Below are 21947 nucleotides of genomic sequence, written 5' to 3' on the forward strand. Positions count from 1 at the left end.
AAAGCTGGCACCAGCCTGAACAAAAGCTACTCAGTTTATATAAACTCTTCATCATGTTCCTATGAAGACTGTAGAATGTAAACACAGAAGACAAAAGGAAGTCTTCCAACACTTCCACTGAGCACTGTTACACTACGGAAGAAAATTTTCCCTGATACATAGTCAGCATTAGCCAGGTCCCACAATTTCTTCAAGATGAATGAACCCCAGTCCACCTATTCAATTTCAACTATGACTTATTTTGGGCTGTGTCCTTCAGGGATGTTCTCAGGCTTTCCATATGTATTTGACTTACCAGATTGGCTTTGCACATAAAGCATTTCAATTGAAGTATCATATATATACTATGTAACTCTGATATTACTCTATTTTCCTTTCTCCTTTTCTGAGATATCTGAGATATGAATGGTAATGGTATTGCTATAGCTAGTACATTGTAAATCATACTTTATGGAAGATTAGATCAAAAAGAGAAAGGATAAATGTATAGCTTTATCCCTGCTTAATTTTGGCTGGTCTTGTTTTCTTCTGTGAATTATCATTATTATTGTTGTTGTTGTTGTTGTTGTTTTTGTGTGAGTGTGTGTCAGTACTGTGATTGATGGGATGTATGTACATGCCCTTGTCTGGGCTGGGAGGTGCTCACCTTCATTGTGGCTAAAGCAGAAAGACAGGGACCTCCATCTCTCTTTTGTCCCTTCTTGTTTGAGTCAGAGTCACTTACTGAAACCAGAGCTTCCTACTTCTTATGAGAACATGTGATATCCTGGTTCCTCCTACCCTCTATAGTGTTGGGGTTGCAGACCATGTGGCTACACCCACCTGTCTATCTGAGTTCTAGCAATCCAATCTTATGAAATACACTTAACCTATGAACCATCTCTCCTTCCTTTTCTGTCAATTTGTACAGCTACTTGTTACTATTTCTAAAGCAATATATTGGTGTGCATACTCTCCACAGTTTCACTGTGCTAAAGTTATTACATGTTTATTAGCCCCACAACACTGAATCTGGCTGTCCTCAGTAACCATCATAAGTATAGAGTCTCAGGACTCCTCCTGAACACCAAAACCCAGAGATGATCAATGTTTGCATGTGACTTTTGCATCTTCTCTGTATAGTTTAAGTAATGTCTAGACAACTTATAACAATGCAATGTAATTACCATGCAAATAATTATTTGGTTCTTATGTTAGGGACTGATAACAAGAAAAAAAGTCCACACATTTTCTCTGCAGGTGTAATATTTTTTAATTTTTTTTAAATTTTTTATTTGTATTTATTTACTTGAGAGTGACAAATAGAGAGAGAAATAGAGAATATGAGTATGGGTGCACCAGAGCCTCCAGCCACTGCAGATGAATTCCAGATGCGTGTGCCCTCTTGTGCATCTGGCTAACGTGGGTCATCCTGGGGAATCAAGCCTCGAACCGGAGTCCATAGGCTTCACAGGCAAGTGCTTAACTGCTAAGCCATCTCTCCAGCCCGTAATTTTTTTTTCAAATATATTCTGTCAAAGCTTTAATCTGTAGAAGCAGAGACCTCAATATGAAGGGACAATGTGTGTGTGTGTGTGTGTGTGTGTGTGTGTGTGTGTGTGTTCATGTGGGTGGGTGTGTTTTCATGTGTGTGTGTGTTTTCATTTGTGTGTGTGTGTGGGGGGGGGTATGTTTTAGATTTTGATGGAAAATTTTTAGTTTTTCCACCTCATTTTTTATTAGTTATGTACACAGTGTGTATACAGCCATGTTGTTACCACTGTTGCCATCGTTACTCCCTGTCCTCCCCCCTCTGCAGAGACCCTCCTAGTTTGAGGCAGTCTGTTATTATCCCTCATTGTTTTGTTTTCCAAGCAAGTGGTTTTGAGTGCTTGCAAAAAAAAATCCTCCTGTTTCTGCTTCCCATTCTGCTGTAAACTTTTCAGGGAGTGCAGGGATCTGAACCCAGGTGCTTTGTTTTGAGTAGCAAGTGTTTCATATACTTATCTATTTCTCCAAGCCTAGATTTTACCTTCTCATGGTAGTATGATGAGAACAGTTTCTAAGCCTTTATTCATTTGGTATTGACTCTACCTCTCTTTCATTTTCAAAATGTGATTTTTTTTTTTAAATTTGGTTTCATGAGGGATTTTTTTTTCTTTGAATATGTTCAAACTTCATCTTAGAATTTCTAGCCCCATCATTCTGAGAGGACATCCAATGATATTAATGATATCGGATGCCTCATGATGAATTCTATTTGTTCCATTGTTTGGTCATTTGTCCTGGAAGGTCATTCTAAGTGAATCTTTTCCATTAGTCCATTTGTCATCACTATAATGAAATAGCCCAATCAGGCAACTTTATGAAGAAGAGGGGTTGGTATGGCATATGACTCTTCAGTTATAAAATCGAGGGACCAAATCTGACAATGGCCTTCTTACTACCTGAGTCTTAGGATAGTGCAGAGCCTCAAAAGCCCACAAACAAGTGAGATCTCACTCAGTCTCCTTAGAGAGTCAGCATCCTAGATAATTGTCCTTTATTTAATACTAGTTCTTTTCCAAAGACTCTAATTAATGGGTGGGTTTTTGTTTATTTGTTTTGTTTTATTGTTTTTCAGATAAGGTCTCTCTCTCTCTCTCTTTTTCTTCTCCTTCTTCTTCTTCTCCTTCTTCTTCTTCTTCTTCTTCTTCTTCTTCTTCTTCTTCTTCTTCTTCTTCTTCTTCTTCTTCTCCTTCTCCTTCTCCTTCTCCTTCTCCTTCTCCTTCTCCTTCTCCTTCTCCTTCTCCTTCTCCTTCTCCTTCTCCTTCTCCTTCTCCTTCTCCTTCTCCTTCTCCTTCTCCTTCTCCTTCTCCTTCTCCTTCTCCTTCTCCTTCTCCTTCTCCTTCTTCTCCTTCTCCTCCTTCTCCTCCAACTTCTCCTACTCCTCTTCCTCCACCTCCTCCTCCTCCTTCTTCTCAGAAATGCAGACTACCTTGAAACTGGCTACTCAAAGACCCCAGTTCTAAACATCATAGTCACATTAAGTTTCTGTTATGTTAATACTCCTCAATGGACTTAAAATTCCAGCATATGAATCTCCACGGGACACAAGCCAAATACCAATTATATCACCTGCTGTAAGAGCTCTATGTTTTTGGAATAAGATAATTGGTAACTTTGATCTTCTTGGTTCATATACCCCAGCATGAAATATTTTCCTTATATGCCATTAAGAGTGACCAGGACCCTAGTATTCTCACTGATGCATTGTTTAAGGTCAGGCTTATATCATGTAAGAGGCCCCTTAGTGGTAGATATAATAGTGATGTGGATTGAGCAGTTTCCATTTCATAACTTTCTGGGTTGATTATACAGTCTATTCATCTCAGTGCAGCCTACAGAAGATGCTTTTATTCTGGAGTGGCATGGTCCATATACACTTTCTGTCTTTCTGAACTCAGGATTGGAAGGTCTTTGTTCATAAACTGCATATTAACTTAATGAGTTTTATTGCATTTTTAGCATGTGCATGGTACATGTGTATATTCATGTATGTGTGTGTGTGTGTGTCTGTGTGTATGTCTGTGTAGGGAGATTCAATGTTGATCCTCAGTTACCATCCACCTTATTCTTTGAGATGGATTCATTTGTTCAATCCAGTGCTCACTGATTCAGCTAGAGTAGCTAGCCAGTAAGCCCAGGTATTCTTTCTCCACCATATCTAGCTTTTAGAATTGGTACATACTGGGCATTGGTAGGAACTGAAAATTTGTAGGTACTGGCCATTCAAACTTAATTGCTTATGCTTGCTATGCAAGCACTTGATCAACTGAGCAGCTCCTCAGATTTTAGACACATTTCTTAATGTACTATATATGCCCTTCTGAGTTTATCTAGAAACCTGAAAGCTTTTTTCCTAATATTTTTCACCAGTTTCCTACATACTGGGTTCATGAAGTTTCATGACATTTCTATTATAAATTTATGATAATACAATACAATAATAATTTACAATGAAAGAACAATATATATATATATATATATATATATATATATATATATATATATATATATATATATACATACATAAGCCTGATCTATGTGTTAAATAGCCTTATTGGATGAGGAATATCTTTGGGCAAAATCGTAAGTGATATCAAGAGAATCCAAAATTAGAAAGAGAATGTGAAATTACTTTTAGTTACATTGAGCTGACCACTGTCATTCATGTGGAACAGAGGCTATAGAAAGCTTAACCACTCAGGGAACCCTATTAACACATCACTTTTTTAGTGAATTAAACACAGTTTGGGTTTTTATTGTAATTTCTTCAAAGGAAAAATGCTCTAACATGCTAAATGAAAGGAAAATCCCTGGGGATATAGCACAGTAGTAGAATAGTACCCACTCATGCATGAAACCCTCATTTCTATTGTCAGCACCATATGAGTAAAAAGGAAAGATATCTAGAAACATGCAATACAACCAAGTAAGAAGACATTATTCATGAGCTTAGTAAACTTGGGCAATTATTTTATTAAAAAAATTGAATTTGGGTCAAACATGACAAATAAAATACCTATTATGAGACGCTATACATCTATGAAAAGTAAGTTTCTGAATTTAGTTTGCTGTTCTCCACAGCCTAAACTAAGATAAATCACAAAATGGCATATAGGAATTCAGTTGTCTGTTATTTAAATCATTTCCTTGTGGATACATAGAGAATGATGAAATATAGTAATGGGAAGAATATTTTGTTTTCAGATTCTCTCAAAAATATTAAATGGTGGGCTGGAGAGATGGTTTAGCAGTTAAGCGCTTGCCTGTGAAGCCTAAGGACCCCGGTTCGAGGCTCGGTTCCCCAGGTCCCATGTTAGCCAGATGCACAAGGGGTTCCCCAGGTCCCACGTTAGCCAGATGCACAAGGGGGCGCACACGTCTGGAGTTCCTTTGCAGAGGCTGGAAGCCCTGGCGAGCCCATTCTCTCTCTCTCCCTCTATCTGTCTTTCTCTCTGTGTCTGTCGCTCTCAAATAAATAAATAAATAATTTAAAAAATATTAAATGGTGGCGATGGATAGATTGCTCTCTATTAAAGATGCTTTTCTTTTTTTATAAGTTTTTTTTCTTAATTTATTAATTTGAGAACAACAGAGAGAGAAATAGGCAGATATAGACAGAGAATGGGCACACCAGGGCCTCCAGCCACTGCAAACAAACTCCAGATGCATGTGCCCCTTTTTATGCCTATGGCTAACGTAGGTTCTGGGGAATCCAGCCTCGAACCTGGGTCCTAAGGCTTCAAGGCAAGCACTTAACCGCTAAGCCATCTCTCCAGCCCTTAAAGATGCTTTTCTTGTAAAGCCTGATGGCCTAAGTTTGGCTCCCCAGTAGCCACATAAAGCCAGATGCACAAAGTGGCACATCAAGTTGGAATTTGTTTGTAGTGGCAAGAAGCCTTGAAACACTTATTCTCTAACTTTTTTTTCTCTCTGTCCAATAAATAAAAACATTAAAAACAAATGCTAAATAATAGTCTCCCAAGTATCCTTTATTGCAATACAAAATTCATCACCTTATTTTTCATATGTGTATGAGAAAAGATATGTTATTTTAACATTGAAAGTACTCAGAAAACTAAAAATAGAGGATGAGTGGTGTGTGTGTGTGTGTGTGTGTGTGTGTGTGGGTGTGTGTGTGTGTGTGTGTATCTATGCAATATCAGAGGGGAAAACAGAGAACAGCATGTTCATAGCTTTAGCCCAATCAGCCATTGTCATTGAATATGGCTCAATTAATTAGCAACTATTCACTTCAAAACTAACAAAACTCTACATAAGTTATGGGATAAATTTTTCCTCACATTTTTTATTTTAAAGATAACACATCTAACTATTCACTATTCCAATATGAATTTTATTTAATCTCTAATAACTATTTGTTATTTATTAATTGAATGATTATATTACATACAAAAATGTCTAATAAAAGGTCTCTATTATTATTTATACACCCAAGGAGAGTTCATGAACAAATAAAAATACTATATATAATACAAATAAGAACATATCCTGAAGTTCTTCAGTTGAAATACCAGTAGCTATAAAATAAAACTAATCCATTAGAAAGGGACTTTTACAGCATGAAACAGTACCTTTAAATTATGAAAGTTAAACTTTATAGCTTTTCAAGGAAGGTGGCAAATTATGAGTACAATATTCTGAGAATATTGGTGGTGGTACAATTCTAATCCAATTATATATACTCAGCATGCTATTTGGATTAAAAACTCAAATATTGGTCAAACTCAAGTCAAATATTTAAAACAAATATGTAAATATTTGAGGACTTTGTGGTGATGGAATTTCTGGAAAAATGTGTGTGTTCATCCATATTTTGCAATGAAAATGGATTATGTGTGAAACTCTAAAATTAACCTAACTGTGATGATGTAATTATGATAAGCATTTTGTCCTGCAAAACATTTGATATACATGGTATTGTTGATATTGGCAACTACAAAATACCGTAGGTAGAATGTCCTTGTATGTGTGCCTAGTACTGTGTGAGCTTCTTTATTCCTCCCCTAACAATAGCTATAATAATTGCATGAATAAAACATCAAGTTCTTGGGTGTCCTTATCCTCTGACATAAAATGAGATCAAACTACTTGCAAAGGAGAAAAGTATGGGGCTCAAAACTTGTTTATTACAAGCACTACTCTACAGTTCACTTTCCAAGAGCTGCTATTAAACTCATGGTCAGGGTAGAAAAGAGATATAAACTTGCAAGGACATAATCATTCCGCATTTAAAATATAACATGTACAGAGTTTTGTTGAGTAGATAAAATTTAAAATGTCAGTTCCTTGTCTTAGAGACATGTATTAAACCTTTTTTTATTTTTAATGCCTTTTGTTTTTTCAAAATGAGTGAGGTACAAGTTTCCTCTCTGAAAGGGGAATGAATCAATCATTAGACATAAAACTGCAAAATAAAAAGGAAACATATGTGAATCATTTGAAGCCATCACCTTGATATTCAGGAAGCTATGCTCTATTCCATTAGAAAAGTGGTAAAAAGCCAGGCATGTTGGCACACGCCTTGCCTTTAATCCCAGCACTTGAGAGACTGAGACAGGAGGATCACTGTGAGTTCAGAGCCACAATGAGACTACATAGTGAATTCCTGATCAGCCTGGGCTAGAGTGAGACCATACCTTGAAAAACATATACATATACATATACATATACATATACATATACATATACATATACATATGTCATATACGTATACGTATATGACATATGTATATGTATATGTATATGTATATGTATTTATGTGTATATATATATATATATGACTCTGCATGTGAATATTAGTGGACACTATGTGACTTAATTGAGTTTAGATCTTGAGGAATACATGCTGGTGTTAAGCAACAGAAAAATTTGTAACCTGGCTATGATTATTTTATGTGTGCTTTATAAGTTACATTTTATTTATAATAATAGTGAATATTTGAAGGTCTAGGCTAGATCTGTACTTAATCAATTGTCAAAAAGAGGAGTTGAATATATGAAAGGCAAGTGTGTTTGTTCATATTCAAAGGCAAACATTTTTCACTCTTGGCTCCTTCATAAATATTCAGTGCTGCAGAAAAAATAAATAATTGGCTATCTCTAATGCATTCTTCATAATTTACAACAGATAAAAGTTTATTACGTGGTGCAATCAGAGTGCAGATGTGCTACATATATTACAAGTGAAAAGAATCATAACATAGCCTATACCATCAATGTCTTAAAGGATACACAAAAATACACACACCCATCTTTTTTCAAACATAAAGGCTTGATGATTAAGGATTGCATACTGAGCCCTCTATTATTGGAATTGACCTAGAAGCTAAAAATTAGAACCTATATACATGAAAATATTTTTGAAAATGACAACATTATGATAGTTTGGGCTGCTGATTTTATCAAAAGTATCCCAAGGTCAATATTGAAAGAAACAAAGAAATTGCAAAATATTCAGTAAGTGCCTCATCTATAATTTTGTCACTTTTATGATTATATTTCTGAGTAAGGGATTTTAGTCCTGCCTTATACCATATAATTATATACTTTTGTGTATGTATATATATGTAGAGACTGATAAATATTGATAGAGTTATGTATGTATATTCAGACAAATCTGTAATAGCTTAAAAATTGTTTGTATTCTATCCCAGATAAACAGAAAAATCTTTGCTATATACATTTCTTCTTTTTAAATAATTGATTATATCAACAAAATAAAGCTTGACACATAAAGAAAAACTCTGAACTTATTAGCATCCTTGCAAAATAATCTCCAGAAAATGGTATTTGGAAAAAAATATATGTTTTTTTTTATATGTTTTGAAAAAAGTTGTCAAGCACTTTCTCTTTTCTTCATTGAGCTGAGATCATACTTCATAGTCATCATGTTGAAAGCATCATAGCTTAGGGAAATGGGTATCAAGGTAGAGAGGGAACATTGAGCTGCTGGTACAATGCTGATATTATGTTTTCCTTCCCTTAGGGAACCACAGTCAGATATCACGAGTGCCTGTTGCTATTAAAGTGCTGGATGTCAATGACAACGCCCCTGAATTCGCATCCGAATATGAGGCATTTTTATGTGAAAATGGAAAACCCGGCCAAGTAAATATCTCCATGTTGTTAATGCTGAATATGTTTGTATACAACTGTCTCATATTTAATTAACCTGCATTATAGTGTGCATTTGCATCATTTATGACCTGCAAAGTCACAGGCATGAAACCCAGCCAATTGGGAGCAGAAGGGAATACATTTTCTTCCTCAGATGTTAATTCTCTTTCTACTTATAAGCAAATTGGCTCCTAAAAGAGGAAAAACCTGCTGTACCATGAACTTGAAGCCAAATCACTGTGTGAAAATATATTGGGATATGAATGATAGCTGGGAACTGCCTTAGGGTTCAGGCACTTGAATTTTAACCTTCAAATGGCAGGTAGTTTATGAGGAATATATATATATATATATATATCAAGCATAGATTAGGGACTCCAATGTAGATCTGTAGTTTATAGGAAGTGGTAGGAAGTGAATATTATATTATAAATCTGTGCATCTATAGATGTGTATTTAAGTACGCATCAATTGATCATCATGTTCTAGACATGATGTAAAGTATCTTAATCATTGTGTAGTGGTGGGAACTTTTTCCCTGATTTGTGTAACCTAGATAGAGACAGTGAAGACAGAAGCAGAAGAGGATAAAATGCAGAAGGAAAACAGAAAGACAAAAAGGTCTGGAGGCAGAAAACAGGAAGGGAAGCAGACACAGAAAGAAGGACGGGAGGACAATCAGGAGAGACGTGGGAGGGGGAGTGCGGAAAGACCATAGAGTGAAAAGGCAAGAATAAAAACAAGAGCCAGCTGTACTCTGAATGTCAAACTGGAACTAGCCCATGTAAAGTTCTATAACCACAAATGTAATAGACTTATTTTAACAAGGTCCCAAAGTACTGTATGTTTAAGAAATTTATCATTTTTCAACTTCCTAATTTATTTCTGGATGGTGACATTTTAATTTAAATAAACAGCAGCTGACAGCACGACACTGGAGTTGTTAATCCAACTATTCTTGTGCCTCATGTGGGAGTGAGGAATTAAACTTACTATTTGCGAAGAAGCTTACCTGACAAGAGTCAGATGTTTTATTTTATTTTATTTTATTTTTTATCCTAAAGGAAGGAGTTGCTTTATTTGCTTACTTAATTCTTACAGTGAGCAAACTCACCTATATCTTGAAGAAGGGAATTGTTGCCATCTACCAAGATATTAAACTCATACCCCACACACAATAAAGAAAAACTTCTAATGATAAAATCAATTCATTTTTAAGTACCTAGCCAATGTGTTTTTCTCAAATCAGTGTTAGCAGACATGCAATTTTATTTTCATCATATTCTCACATGAGATTAATTAATTAAAATTAACTAAATTAATTTCATTATGTGGGATTTGCCTTCTGTGGATCATATGCTTAGAACACCTTCATGTGCAATCTTGTAATGATGTAATGAGTGTGTTTGTTTGTGTGTGTGTGTTTGAGTTTTCTTGTGTGTATACACCAATGCCAGTAAATACCATGTAGCTGAGTTGGAGGATTGAGTTGGCAGAAAGAATGTGTTCAAAATATGTAAAGTCACTTCCAAGGTTATGGTTAATATGTGGACCATAAAATTGCTGGGATATTGTAGCCAATCACAGGTGTAATAAGATAGACAGTTTTATGTCACAGTGAATGTGTAAAGTACATTAGAATTTAAAGAAAATTTTACTGCTCATGCCAAACTCGTCACACAAGTTCAGAGTCAATGACATTGGCATTTCACACTCAGCATTGGCTTCCCTAGTGATATTGACAGGCCTGCTTCTTGAATCTCTGGGAATCTAAAGGTTTACTCTGTGGATTTTGACTGTTTCCAAGGTTTTAATGATTTCTCAACAGTTCTATTATAAGAAAAATGAATTGTTTTCTTGCATGTTTTGTTCAAGATCAAAATAAAAAGTTGACTCTTTGTTTCATGAGTTTTGCAAATCACAATGAATGATTTATTCCATGAACAAATGTCTTTGCGTGTATGTGTCCACTGCCCACACTAACCCCTAACCGAATGGATGTCTTTAGGCATGCTGGGTAGAGTATTTTTTTTCACACAGGGATCAATATTTCTTTAGCATTGTATTAGGACATAATTCTGATCATGTGAAGCGTACTCTGTGGTTCAGACAACTTACCTGAGCTACTTGAACCCTTCCTTTTGGCTAAAACTCACTTAGGCTTTTTTTTTTTTTAACCCTTCCTAGGTCATGATCCATGTTTGTGTCTTATTTTTATACTTAGTATATTCACAATTTATATTTGTTCACTTACAGAGTTTAAAATACAGATACATCTGCTCCATTTTGATTTGCTTTGTTTTGATTTTAATATTTAGTCAATGTCTGGCTATGTAGCATAGGCCAGCTTCAATCTCTGGCCTTAGCCTCCAGAATGCTAAAATGACACTACACAGGTTAAAACATACCTTTAGCCATTTCTGATATTACCACACAAATGGTTAACTCACTTTGGGATTACAATACTTAATCTTAGCAATCATAGTATAATGAAAAATAAATATGGAAAGTCAAGTTGTTCTTAAATTCATAGTTATATCAGTATTTCCCAGAAATTAATGTCTGCTTTGCAGTAGCCTCAGAACTAAAGTGCAGATAACATTCAATCTCATTTCCCTGATCGTTAAACTTAAAAGGAAGGAACTTCCCGGAAGATGTTGCAGCTTGAGATGTAGCTATAATCCAGGACAAGCTCTCAAAACATCCAATCTATACCCATGGCCAAAGAACAAGGGTCTATGTAGAGTTGTTCTTTTCTTTTCCACGTCTTAAGAAATGCAGTCTAGTATCTAAGTAAACATAGGGAATCTATTCTAACATAATCCTTTGACCTATGAAAACTTAATCGGAATTGAAATAAAGAGGGAGCACCTTTCTCTTGCTGGAATAATTATCCCCTGATCATGACAGATCTATGTTAAGGAGGTATAGCTACACTTTACAAATAGAATTATACACCCTGAGTGCTTCTGTGACCTTCTTAAGATTCTGAAGCAAAAGGTGACAGCCCTTGAATTAGTTCCCTCAAGAGAATCACAATTGCTGTCACAGAGAGCCAGAGGTCACAGTCCATTACACAAAACCAACCTGAATCCATTTTGATTAGAATCATTTTAAGTAAACATACTATCACATAATTAAATGGTATTAGAGTATTCTTACTGCTATTTGTTTCTACTAAATATTATATCTAATAGACATAAGTGAGTTGACTTAAGTTACATGATATCATATTTTATACATCTTTGTATTCTAATTCAATCAGGTTCTATCAATTACAAATTGCCCAACTACCATTTCAATATGGTAAACAAAAGGCATCTTTAACACAGACTCCTCTAATACCCCAGACAAAAATGGGTATGCATATTGAACATTGTCTTAAAAAAAAAAAAAAACAAACATGCCTAAACATTCATACCTCTTACAGGGTGCATTTTTGTCAACACGTGTGAAATGAACACCAACAATTTACCAGACTCAGGCACAAGAAGCTGTATTATATGCAACACATAAAATTTGTGTTTTAGGCACACTCTTCTGTTTCTATTTTCCACCCAATGTTGGTGAGGAGGTGATGTCCACCCTCTGCTCATGCCACCATTTTCCCCTGCCGTTATGGAGCTTCCCTTCGAGCCTCTAAGCCAAAATAAACCCATTTTTCCCACAAAAGGAAACTTGGAGAGAAAGAGTTCTCACATGAAAAGATTTCTGGTGTAGGACAAGTTTCTCCAGGGACATAATGCATCTATGAGATACTTGGCAAAGAGTCAGCTAGGGGATAAACCAGATTTGTCTGAAGTCAATGGGAACCTGGCTGCACAGGTAGAGGTGCAGGTACCAAAGGTAAAGAAACAAGTATTTTCCTACAATATGTGAAACAACACCCCATTAAGAGGTGAAATCTTGGCAGACCACTAGCCATGGTTGGTGAGAAAGCTTTCCATAACACTGTTATACATCTCATTTTATTAATAATGTATTTATTGCTAGGAATTATTGAAGTTGTTATTATATATTTGCTATGCACAGATTTGGAGTAACTTGATCTCAATGGTTTCTCAGCGTAGGCTTTGAATTGATAAATTGTCTACTCAGTCTGTATCAAAATCCCTTGTTTCATCTTGGAAACTTACTTGAGTGATACACACCTTGAAATTTTTATTTCTTCATGAAACAGATTCTTCTGTTCCTATGAATGAATCAAATGGATTAAAATTTGAAATTCATGACCATGTATATTACCTGAGATCTGTGGTTTAGTGTCAATCCAGTATGTGTGGATGATATGAAGAAAAAGTCAAAAGCAAAAGACCTTTTAATCACCAACATGAAACTTGTACTTCTGTCTCTAATCAATACTGTAGCTATAGGAAGTCTAAATATTATGGGGCTATCAACGTTCGTCAAAATATACTCACCTACACTTCTAGCATATTTGGCAAATAAACGATATTCACAAAATTGTAGCATTATTTTCTAATTCATTTGATTTCAATAATGACAAGAATTCCAAGACAGTTTTTCAGTTATTAACATGGAAATGCTTACTTTACACTCAGACACACAGTTTACATGGTAACTTTCTTGGATGGAAAATAATGTTCATTTATTCAATGAACAGTCTGTATTATACATCTAATAGATGCTTATCATATGATCTGGGAAATAGTATGAAAAGGTTAATCATGTGTTCATGTAGATTAATGAGAGCATTTAAACAGTGCCATATGTAAATGATATAATTTTAAATTTTGAAGATTGGTTTAAAATAAACCTATAACTTAGAGAGAGGAGAAGAAAGAAAATACAAGGAAGAGTTATTTTAAGACAAAGAGGAAAGGATGAGAAAGGTCTAGGCACAAAAGAAAACTTGACACCTGCCATGGCCATGCAGGGAGAAAACACTGGTTTATTGAAGACTTGGAATTGCCTGTGGCTGAGTACTATATCAGCTGCAGATTATACAGTACAATTAATTAATAAATCATAGGTTGGACAACTCCAATCTGAAAATTCAAGAGGCATGCTGCTCCAAAATGTATCAGTCTTTGAGTTTCAGTATGATGCCATGAGTGGACTTCACATTTGACCTCAGATGCTAGGTCACAACAAGCATACAAGCTAACACTGGATAACAGCTCAGAGCTACAGAAGGTAGAAATTCTCAGCACTACAAACAAAGCAACAGCCACAAGTCCCGCAAAACATACATTAACAAACAGGTACACTTTAATATTTAACAAAATTACCTTCAGACTGTATATACAAAAATAATTAAATCAAATAAAACAATGAACTTTATGTATAGATATGTGTCTTAGATTTAAGATACTTCATTATACATATATATATATATGTAAATTTTCAAAATTTGAAAAAAAATTGAAATTTATGATTCTGGTTCCAAGCATTTTAAGGAATGTGTAGTCAACCTGTATGTATTTCCACTGGTGTCAAAGTCTAAAAGGAAAGATCCCTTACCTATATTTTATTTGTTGTGTTTTCTTATTATATTTTTTTATTATTTTTGAGCTGGTTGAATTGTTATAAATTTTGACTCATACTATTGATGCTACTACAGGGCATCATTAATATGAATGGTAATACTTTTATAGCAATGTAACAGAATCATTTATGGTCTTTTGTAGAGACAAGTCTTCAAATCACATACAAGTGTTTTATTTGTCAGGGGGGAAGTGGAGGATCCAGACTTCACCCTTTTCATATCCACATGAATTTGTGGAACAAGTTTTTGTTTCAAAGTCATTGGAACTACCCACAAGAACACATACTATATACATCTATTAAGAAGTCTCTGTGTGTGGCCTCTAAGGACTGGCTGGGTTCCCACCTGTGATTACACATTCTGCAGATTTTATTTTCCAGTTAATCTAATTGATACAGATGAGTCACAGAGAAGATGGTATAAATGTTGGTTTAAATTCTTAATATATAATAGCTTTACCTATGTTTTTTTTTTCTAAACCTATGAGTTACTGAATGTGAATTTAGGATGGGAGGCAGTGAAATCTAGTCAAACAATGTTATAATTACTAAGCTATGTAGATGGAGCACCTTCACAAAGAGGTTGAAAACCTTCTAGATCATCAGAACTCATTATTATTAGGGAATAGTGTTTATACTACTGAAGTAATGAGAAAAACGTGTTATACTGTATTAATCTGCAGTGTGGAGTGAGAGAGAGAGAAAGAAACAGAGAATGTATGTGTGTTTCTGAATGATATTGGAACACAAAACTTCAGAAATATCTCAAAGTTTGGTTTGTTTATCTGTAAGTTTCCCCTGCATTTATAGTGAAATGTGAATTTTCAACAGGATAGTATGTTATCCAGCATTTTTTCACATTGATTATTATAAAAATCTTTCAAAATTCCCTCATCATAAAGATAGATTTAGTGATTGATGGATCCTAAGTATAATATGTTACATTTTCACTATGAGCTATAGGATTCATTCTGGCTTTTGAGTTCATGTTTATAACCATTGAAAGATTTATAAAGCTTCAGAATAAATGGAATGTTTCTGGTTATTAATAGTCTTATGGATATACCAAACGTGAGGTGTTAAGAATCAATCAAAGAATATATGAAACAAAAATATAAAGAACTTCAAACTTATACAGTCATATCATTCAGGAAATTTTTCTCACTCTATACTAGTCTCCCAAACAAATATGGAGGAAGGTGTTGGATATTACAAAGTGGGTTTATGAAGCCATGAATATCATATGTGCACCCAGAGAACTAAAGATCTCACTTAGTGTTTAAAAGAGTCTTATAACCTTGTCTCCTCTGCCATACCTATATGCTACATGCACAATCTGCCTGAAGACTATATATACTGAAGTAAAGCTGAAACACATTAGCCTTTTTCTCAAATGTTTATAATGAGAGAACTCTGACTTAAATGTTAATAGGTTAGGAATTTTATTAGTCAGAATTGATAGGGGATCTTAGCTATCTAATCCAGTGGAAACCAAGAATTTAAGCAATGACGATAGAAGCCTCATCATCCTTACCCATTCTTCAAAGTGCTGAAGGTCTGAGTTCAGTTTGACTGAAATGCATGCAGCGAAAGTGTGATGAGTGAACAAGTATTGGAAAAAACAAGCACACTAGAAAGGGGATGTAGGGAGTCTCTAATATGGTATCTTCTGGCTGAGAAAATGATAAACAATGTTTCTCACGTACTGGTAAGTCCACTAAGGTTTAACTCTTAAAGTATAATGATGATGTAAAATATTCTTGCCCTCATTTACTTATTTCCCCATTATATTATGTAGTCAATTCTTATTAAATTTGTTGACCTGTACCAGCTGTTATGGTAAGAACAGAGAGAGGGAAAATCTCACAAATTATCATGTCTATAACATAAGTACAACTTAATGAAAAATATGTATAAAAATTTATGGATTTTGTTTTAAAATATTCCATAATCCTGTAAAACTTGTTGCCAAATCAAATCATCATGAATGTTTTGTTAACTGGCTGCTTACCATTAATGTGCACTAATATGTATTAATATTACTTGGGCTTATATACAATTTTGAAAAATAAAATTTAAAAACAAAATAATTTCATGTAAATTTGGAATTATGAATTAACTGTGATCAATGTGTTTTGGAGAGTCAGAATTATAGTATAATGCACTTTCACAATTCTTTGGCTTCCTGTAAAAGGGATTTCATTTCATATTATTATTTTCAACATATAGAAAATAGTCTGCACTCATTAAAATTCAAATAAAAAAATTTACATCCTCATACTTATAGCTCAGATAGTCTTGGTTTCATTATTATTGAGGTAAATGTATTACTTCCTGCCTCCATGAAAATTGAGTACATTCTACAACAAATTGTTAAGCATTATATGTTTCAGCTGTGCCCTACTTTTCAGGTATAAATAGAGATATTTAAATAAAAAATAGGGCTGGAGAGATGGCTTACTGTTCAGGGTGTTGGTCTGCAAAGCCTAAGAACTCATGTTTAAATCTCTAGGTCCCACTTGAGCCAGGAGCACAGTGACAGAAGCACCCAGTGTTGAACATGTGCACAAGGGGACACATGAGTCTAAAGTTGATTTGCAAGAGCTGAAGGCCCTGGTGTGCTCATTCTCTCTCTCAAATAAAAAAATAATTAATTTATTAAAAAATAGATGCATATTCTTAAAGTTTTATAACATCTGTAGCAATACTTGTATTATTTCCACGAAAGAGTTAATAAGTTATTTTAAAAATCAGCAGAGGTCATAGGAACTAGATGTGATTTCCATTCAGCATCTTCTCCTTTATGTATATAATATGCCTGTCTGGACCTGCACTTCCTTGAATAAATATGCTGTTCTTTTTTCCCACTGTTTAAACTAAGTGTATTAAGATGCTATTGTATTGATGAAAATTTCAGACTTCATAATATGGTTATCATAATGCATTTTAATAGCACAAAGTCCTTCAAATGATCTACCAATAATCTAAATTTGCATAAAATGCCCAGGCAATAGTAATCTGCATTAAATAAATTGAAGTATCAAACATGGTTTAACACAAAACCTTAACCATAGCCAGTATATGGGATATTTATAATATGAACAAATGTTCACCATTTTCTCCTCATGCACTTAACTTAGAGTGGCTTAAGTTTGAAAATAAAAACCCTCCTAGCTAATGAAGAACTGGGGACCCCCAATTTTTGGTTTTGGTATGAAAATAGTGATTATTTCCCTTGCAAATGCACCAGAATCACACAAAAGTGGAACTTACAAATTGTTATGCCCTATACCAAGATTTTCTGGCTCAGTAGCTTTAGACTAACGTTCAAGAAATTCTGTTTAGTGAGTCCTGTCTGAGAGAACTTGTGAGGAAACAATAAAGTTTAATTCCATAGCTATGCTCAGAACATTTTTTTTTTTGAGATTTCGTGTGACAGTTAGTGTTATGTTTTTACTAAGGTAAGATACATTAGTGCATGCATTGTTTTAATTATAGTGACTGCATTAATCAAATAAGTCCCTGTAAACCTTCATCAGTATGCAATCCTTTTCAATGATGACTAACTCTAAATACTGTAAGTGGTAGTATGCCACAGAAATAAATTATTTTCCACTTCTGGTTATCAAAACATTTCAGTCCTGCTGGGCATGCTGGCACATGCCTTTAATACCAGCACTCGTGAGGCAGAGGTAGGAGGATTGCCATGAGTTCAAGAGACTTAAGAGTTTAATAGTCTTAAGAGACTGAGACTACATAGTGAAACCCAGGACAACCTGAGCTAAGGTGAGACCTTACCTTGAAAAGCAAACCAAATAAACAAAAAAACCATGTTAGCACTTCATGTCATATGCACCAACATTCTTCATGAGTTATATCTCCAAAAGTTGTGCTTGGAAATAAATAGTGGAGACACAACTGGATAAATGAGAGAGGGGCTATCATTGAACTAGATGCTCATACTAGAAAGTTAATGGTACTGAGAGTTTCCTTGTGAATAGTGTGGCATTCCTTCTCTCACTAATTCTAAAACATAAGTGGACAAAGTTCCTAACAATGCTCAAATACTAAGAATGTATTTATTTTATTTTAAAACTTGTAAACTAGAGGGTATGATAACTATTTTATTCTTAACTTTAGAACATTGCCAAATGTAAACAGTTTGCTTGTTACAATGCAGATACCCAAATATGAAAATCTCAAAGATTATGGTTTTAATTCATAGATTTTTAAGAGAATGTCAACCCTTTAATGATATTTGCAAACCTGAGGGGACATTAGTGTTCAAATGGACATACATGCTCATAACATGCTCAGCAGCATCGTTATATGATCACAATTCCATAACCCTGAGCCCCTTCCAGTCTTAGTTTTTATATAAAATCTACTATCCTCTGGATGACATGTTTCATCCACATATTTGTTGAAATGGTGGTGTAGTTATTTGCAATAGGAAAAAATAATAATAAATAATTTTTACTGTATAAGCTTTTGCCCAGTGCTTCACATCAAAGTACCAAAAAACATAGAATTAAAAATAAGAATTAAGATAACTTTCTGACATTCTAGGAAACAACTTAGTATTAAGTTAGCATCACTTTACCAGTTAAACTAGCACATTCACTGGATGATTCCATGTGTGTGTTCTCTGCACAGTGGTAATTCTTCTAATACCTATAATTTATTCAATTCAGGATACACTCCAAAGCATTGTTTGTATATGTTATACACTAGCTTTAAAAACAGTATTCATTTTGGGGAAGGAACAGATGCAACCAGTCAGAAAGGATTGTTGCCGGGATGTTTGTGCTGAGGAATGCTCTGTTTGGCAAGCACTTGTCACCTGAGGAATGGAGTGAGAGAAGATTCAAGATTTCATTCTTATCTCCATAAGCCTCCCAAGAGCCACACAGCAATCACTGTACCAGTTCCAAATCTCATTCTAGATGCCCGTAAATACTCAAATTGGAAAGAAACCTGTAATTACCCAGTGGAATTTTCAAATACACTTAACTTTGCTTTTCAAGCCACAGAGACCAAATGGACACAAAGGTAATGCTCTTCATTTTCATCAACTTATCACAGATGAGCTTTTAAAGTGATGGATTTTGGTCCTTATTCTTGGCACAAACCATCCCAGACAATTTAGGAAGCTGAAAAAGGGCCTTTGGGCCAAAACATCAGACCACTAAGGTTTGAAAAGCAGTGGGAGCGCTCTGATGTGATCAGAAATGCTGATGCCAGTTTTATGTTACAGGTCATTCAAACAGTAAGCGCCATGGATAGAGATGATCCCAAAAGTGGACATTACTTCTTATACAGTCTTCTTCCAGAGATGGTCAACAATCCAAATTTCACCATCAAGAAAAATGAAGGTAAACATATCATTTGCCTTCTGAAATAGTGTGGAATAGAAACTGGAAAAGCATAACTAAAAATATGATACAAATAATTTTTGTTAAATCCCAACGTGCTGAAATTCAGTTTATCTGTCTTGTGGCAAAGCAAATTACATCACTTCTCCTTTCAGTAATGAAACAATAGATAAGGATATTTTACGTGAAAACTAATTTCACCCCAGGGAATACCTCAATCACTGTACTTTTTAAAATGAGAAGAAAACCTTGAACCCCCTTGAAAGCATCCAGAAACAGTGAGATACTGAGATATATGCCCAAGTAGGAAATAGCTTGCACTTTGGAGTTGTTAAGTTTTAATTGCTTGTTTACAAGTCTTTAGGGAAAGTGTAATTTTGCCTGGTTTGTGGGTACACATTAGGTATGTTTGCTTTAAGCCTGTACCTACTTTACTAACAGCTATTAGATAACAAAACACTTCTTGAAGGACATTTCTTGTAAATATATTTTGGGAGCTAATATAAACTGATTTTATTAAAACTCTCACACAGAATGCTTAATATATTTTATTATTTCTAAAGAACCCATTTAACTAACCATTCTCTTTAACTGTGGTCTACCATCTATGAAGGTATTTAGTCATTAATAAAAACTTATTTCTTGTATATATTATTTCCTAAGCTGCCACATAATGAGGTGATTTTTTTTTTTTACTTTATTTCTGTTTTGCTGTATTAGTCTTACAGATTTATTAAAATGATTAAGAAATTTGTGAGTATTCTCTCAGGCTGACTTCTAATTTTCATAAAGGAATCGGTTTGCTTTCTAAATATCCTCTATAAATGCCATCATCAAATAGGGTAGTCAACTTTGGTTCATGAAAAGTGTTCAGATTATTTTGTATATCTTTTTAAAGGAAGTAGCAAATTCTGAGAAATTCCTTATGAAATGAATTAGCATTTTATGTATCATGAGAATGGAATATACTGTGGCTTCACCTTTTTACACAATGCTCCTTGGCTCTTTGGGAATGATCTCATAAAAGTAGAGGCATCATATGAAGGGAAATGAAAAGGTTATTATACAGTCATTACTCACTACTTGCTTCCAAAATGATAAATATTAAAGCAAAAAAGCATGTTTTCTTTGCTTAAAAGTGGAGTGCTCGCTTGCTAGTCATCCCAATCATAAGCCCTAACCCAATAACATCATATGTATTCCTCTATCAAGACTGTTAGAATTTAGGTTTTATGGAAATTATATGCATATGTTTAAGAAAATGTGCCTTCAGAAACCACAAAACCTGTTTATTTGCTGGATATATAAGAACTATGCTTATTTTGGATTATAAGCTATTCTTTAAGTAGATTATTTTGCATCTATAATGTACTACATTTACAAATTCTCTATGTGCAAATGTTTTCCCATTGCACATATTCAGTTTCATTTCAATCCTATAATATCACAATATATGTTCATTTTTATAGTTGGGGTCTAGGAAGATATATAAATTGCTGTTGGATGAGTGAGACAATGTTCCTGGATACCTATGAGTAATGTCATTTTACCTATATTTAAGATCATTTAATATTTCTAACAATCATACTTCATCCAACAGCAATTGAATTACAAGTGTTTTCACTAATTTTGGAATCAGTAGGAAGGAAAATGTATAAGAATAACACATCTCAATAAATCCTGCATTAGAGTATTAAAAGTTATATGAACTATCTGCTTTATTATATTTCTAGAAAATAAATGTTTCAATATGATCTATCTAATAGGTTAAAAAATCCAGGTATTGCATAATGAATTAGGATAGAAGGGTATTTTATATATTGTGATTGTCCATTTTAAATTGTATATTAATTTATTTGGCCTAGAGTGAGTATAAACTTATTATTCCAGCATGGGCATTTTGTGAAAGTGAAAGGAGGCGCTGCTCATATTTATGTCTGGAAAGCACCGTAAACCAGGACCGTCTTGTAGAGAGCAAGATGTATGTTCACTGTGATTGTGGATTTAGGTTACAAATATTCAACATCTCCTCATAGAATAAATCATGACCTTGCACACATTTGGACTATGTATGCAGAGTTTATACAGAAATTCTCTTTACTTACCTCAGAAATTCATGGGTTTTGTTCTGTAGAGCATTTTGCTGGGTACATAGTTATTATGAAAGAGATGAAAATAAGGTGTCGTTTTATCATGCTGAAATAATTAAAGCAGTGCAAACAGTTTGTCAATATTAAGATGTTAGAATAGATAGAAGCGACATCATTGTGTTAAAAATATAGATAGATGATAGAATGATGATAGAGAACTTTTTCAATGGTAATGATGAGAAACAAAAACACCCTTAAAAATCAGAATACTATACATTATCTACTTTAGAACCATGTTATTACTTTCATG

General features: G+C 34.3%; 1 protein-coding gene across 4 annotated transcripts in view; it reads left to right on the top strand.

The window, feature by feature from the left end:
* The window catches only part of Cdh8 (cadherin 8), a 406878-nt gene that overhangs the window by 316426 nt on the left and 68505 nt on the right, over positions 1 to 21947 (top strand). For all 4 annotated transcript variants that reach the window (XM_004663485.2, XM_012949876.2, XM_004663487.2 and 1 more), the window contains 2 exons: positions 8534 to 8655; positions 19430 to 19547. In XM_004663485.2, coding sequence (XP_004663542.1) covers positions 8534 to 8655; positions 19430 to 19547 — 240 coding nt within the window. The remainder of the gene's footprint in view (positions 1 to 8533; positions 8656 to 19429; positions 19548 to 21947) is intronic.

The sequence above is a fragment of the Jaculus jaculus genome, chromosome 1, assembly GCF_020740685.1.
Source record: "Jaculus jaculus isolate mJacJac1 chromosome 1, mJacJac1.mat.Y.cur, whole genome shotgun sequence".
Classification (NCBI taxonomy): Eukaryota; Metazoa; Chordata; class Mammalia; order Rodentia; family Dipodidae; genus Jaculus; species Jaculus jaculus.